Source organism: Aplysia californica, unplaced genomic scaffold, assembly GCF_000002075.1.
Source record: "Aplysia californica isolate F4 #8 unplaced genomic scaffold, AplCal3.0 scaffold01368, whole genome shotgun sequence".
Classification (NCBI taxonomy): Eukaryota; Metazoa; Mollusca; class Gastropoda; order Aplysiida; family Aplysiidae; genus Aplysia; species Aplysia californica.
In genome coordinates, this window is record NW_004798638.1 from 32,868 (window position 1) to 35,460 (window position 2,593).

Here is a 2,593-nt window from a genome sequence, read left to right on the forward strand (position 1 = left end):
TTATGGACCAAACACTAACAAACAATCATGATTATGGACCAAACACTAACAAACAATCATGATTATGGACCAAACACTAACAAACAATCATGATTATGGACCAAACACTGACAGGTTTCGCCCGACACCCCGCCAAAGTTCAAAATTTCCTACCAACAGAAAATGTTTGGTGTATCCAGCGCTCTCGTATGACGTTGTGCTGTTGCAAGCACCCTAAAACTCTTACAAATGAACAACAAAAGCAATCACTGACAATCATGATCGCAGACCAAACACTAACAATCAGGATTACAGACCGAACAGTAACAAGCAATCATGAATACAGACCAATCACTAACAATCATGATTACATAATAAACACTGACAATCGTGATTACAGACCAAACACTGACAATCATGATTACAAAGTAAGCCCCTGACAATCATGATTACAAAATAAACCCTGACAATCATGGTTACAAAATAAACCCTGACAATCGGGATTACGAAATAAACCCTGACAATCGGGATTACGAACCTTGACAATCATGATTACACAATAAACCCTGACAATCATGATTGCAGACCTGTCGCTGCCGCCGGGCCCCGTGGACAGAGAGGTGGCCATCAGTATCTCCCAACTGCTGGTGGACCGACAGTTTATCCTGGACACAGACTCGGACTGCTCCAGTGAGTTATGCGGATGTTAACCCTTACAGCCCCAGCCCTCTATATTCCCCTCACAAGTTCTCCTTTCCCTAGACCCAGTTGTGTATATTTCCCTCTCAAGTTCTCCTTTCCCTAGGCCCAGTTGTATATATTTCCCTTACAAGTTCTCCTTTCCCTAGGCCCAGTTGTGTATATTTCCCTCTCAAGTTCTCATTTCCTTAGCCGGAGTAATGTATAATTCCCTTATGAATTCTCTTATCCCTAGGCCCAGTTGTATATATTTCCCTCACAAGTTCTCATTCCCCTAGCCAGAGTAACGTATATTTCCCTTAGAAGTTCTCATTTCCGTAGCCCCGGGCATGTATATTTCCCTCACAAGTTTTCCTTTCCCTAGGCCCAGTTGTATATATTTCCCTCACAAGTTCTCTTTTCCCTAGGCCCAGTTGTATATATTCCCCTCACAAATTCTCCTTTCCCTAGGCTCAGTTGTATATATTCCCCTCACAAGTTCTCCTTTCCCTAGGCCCAGTTGTATATATTTCCCTCTCAAGTTCTCCTTTCCCTAGGCCCAGTTGTATATATTTCCCTCTCAAGTTCTCCTTTCCCTAGGCTCAGTTGTATATATTTCCCTCTCAAGTTCTCCTTTCCCTAGGCTCAGTTGTATATATTTCCCTCTCAAGTTCTCCTTTCCCTAGCCAGAGTAACGTATAATTCCCTTATGAATTCTCATTTCCCTAGCCCCAGTCGTGTATATTTCTTCATGAATTCTCTTTCTCCTAAGCCCAGTTGTGTATATTTCCCTAACAAGTTCTCCATCCTGTAGCCCCCCTGTCTTGTATATTTCCCTTACAATAAGTTCGCGTTCTTTGAGGCCCAAGTGAGTTTGTTTCAATTACAGAGCGCTAGCCACCCCCAGACCAGTCAGTATTTTTATGGTAGTTTATTCTGTTGTTTCTTCAAAATATTCTTAAATGCCTTTTTCTTGTTGTTCATCTTTAAATGAACATCTTAGCCTCTAGTAAGAAGGCTGCTTTTCAACATTAATGCAGATAATTTCTACAGTGCCTGCCCCTATTCAACTTTTCAACATTATTGCAGATAATTTCTACAGTGCCTGCCCCTATTCAACTTTTCAACATTAATGCAGATAATTTCTACAGTGCCTGCCCCTATTCAACTTTTCAACATTATTGCAGATAATTTCTACAGTGCCTACCCCCATACAATACAGGTCTAGGTACTTTACAGTACTTTCATCTTAATACAAAATACAAGTGCTCAAATGTAAGGAAAATATACATGCCTGAGGCTAGGAGAAGGAGAACTTGTAGTAAGGGAAATATACATGGCTGAGGCTAGAGGAAGGAGAACTTGTAAGGGAAATGTATATGGCTGGCGCTAGGGGAAGGAGAACTTGTAAGGGAAATATACATGGCTGGGGCTAGGGGAAGGAGAACTTGTAAGGGAAATATACATGGCTGGGGCTAGGGGAAGGAAAACTTGTAAGGGAAATATACATGGCTGGGGCTAGGGGAAGGAGAACTTGTAAGGGAAATATACATGGCTCGGGGAAGGAGAACTTGTAAGGGAAGTGTGTTTCTTTTTCCTCAAACTATCACACTTATTGTGTCAGTGTGCTTCTCTTTAATCAAGACTAAAACAATGATGAATGATGACAATGAAATAAATGTTTAATAAATGCCTTCTCCTGTCATATTTGTGTGCTATCTGTTTATTGATGAAAAAGACATTACTTTTCTACCCACCCCCGCGGGTGGTTGGCAGATGCTCTGGTGTGGTTGGCTCCTTCTTTTCTATTAAACATCTATCCTCCTCCTTCTTTTTTGTGTTTGTTACTCTCTTGTAACACCTCTAATCTTCGGCACTGATATGACCATATTGTGTTGCAAGTACTGTAAAACTCTTACTAAAACAAACGACTCCA

The 2,593-nt window shown here is 41.2% G+C and overlaps 1 protein-coding gene across 1 annotated transcript in view; it reads left to right on the top strand.

The window, feature by feature from the left end:
* Positions 1-2,593, top strand: part of LOC101863232 — a gene marked incomplete in the record, with an annotated part of 19,100 nt that overhangs the window by 11,297 nt on the left and 5,210 nt on the right. Inside the window, 1 exon segment of the mRNA XM_013090618.2 lies at positions 565-669. Within this exon segment, the coding sequence (XP_012946072.2) occupies positions 565-669 (105 nt within the window).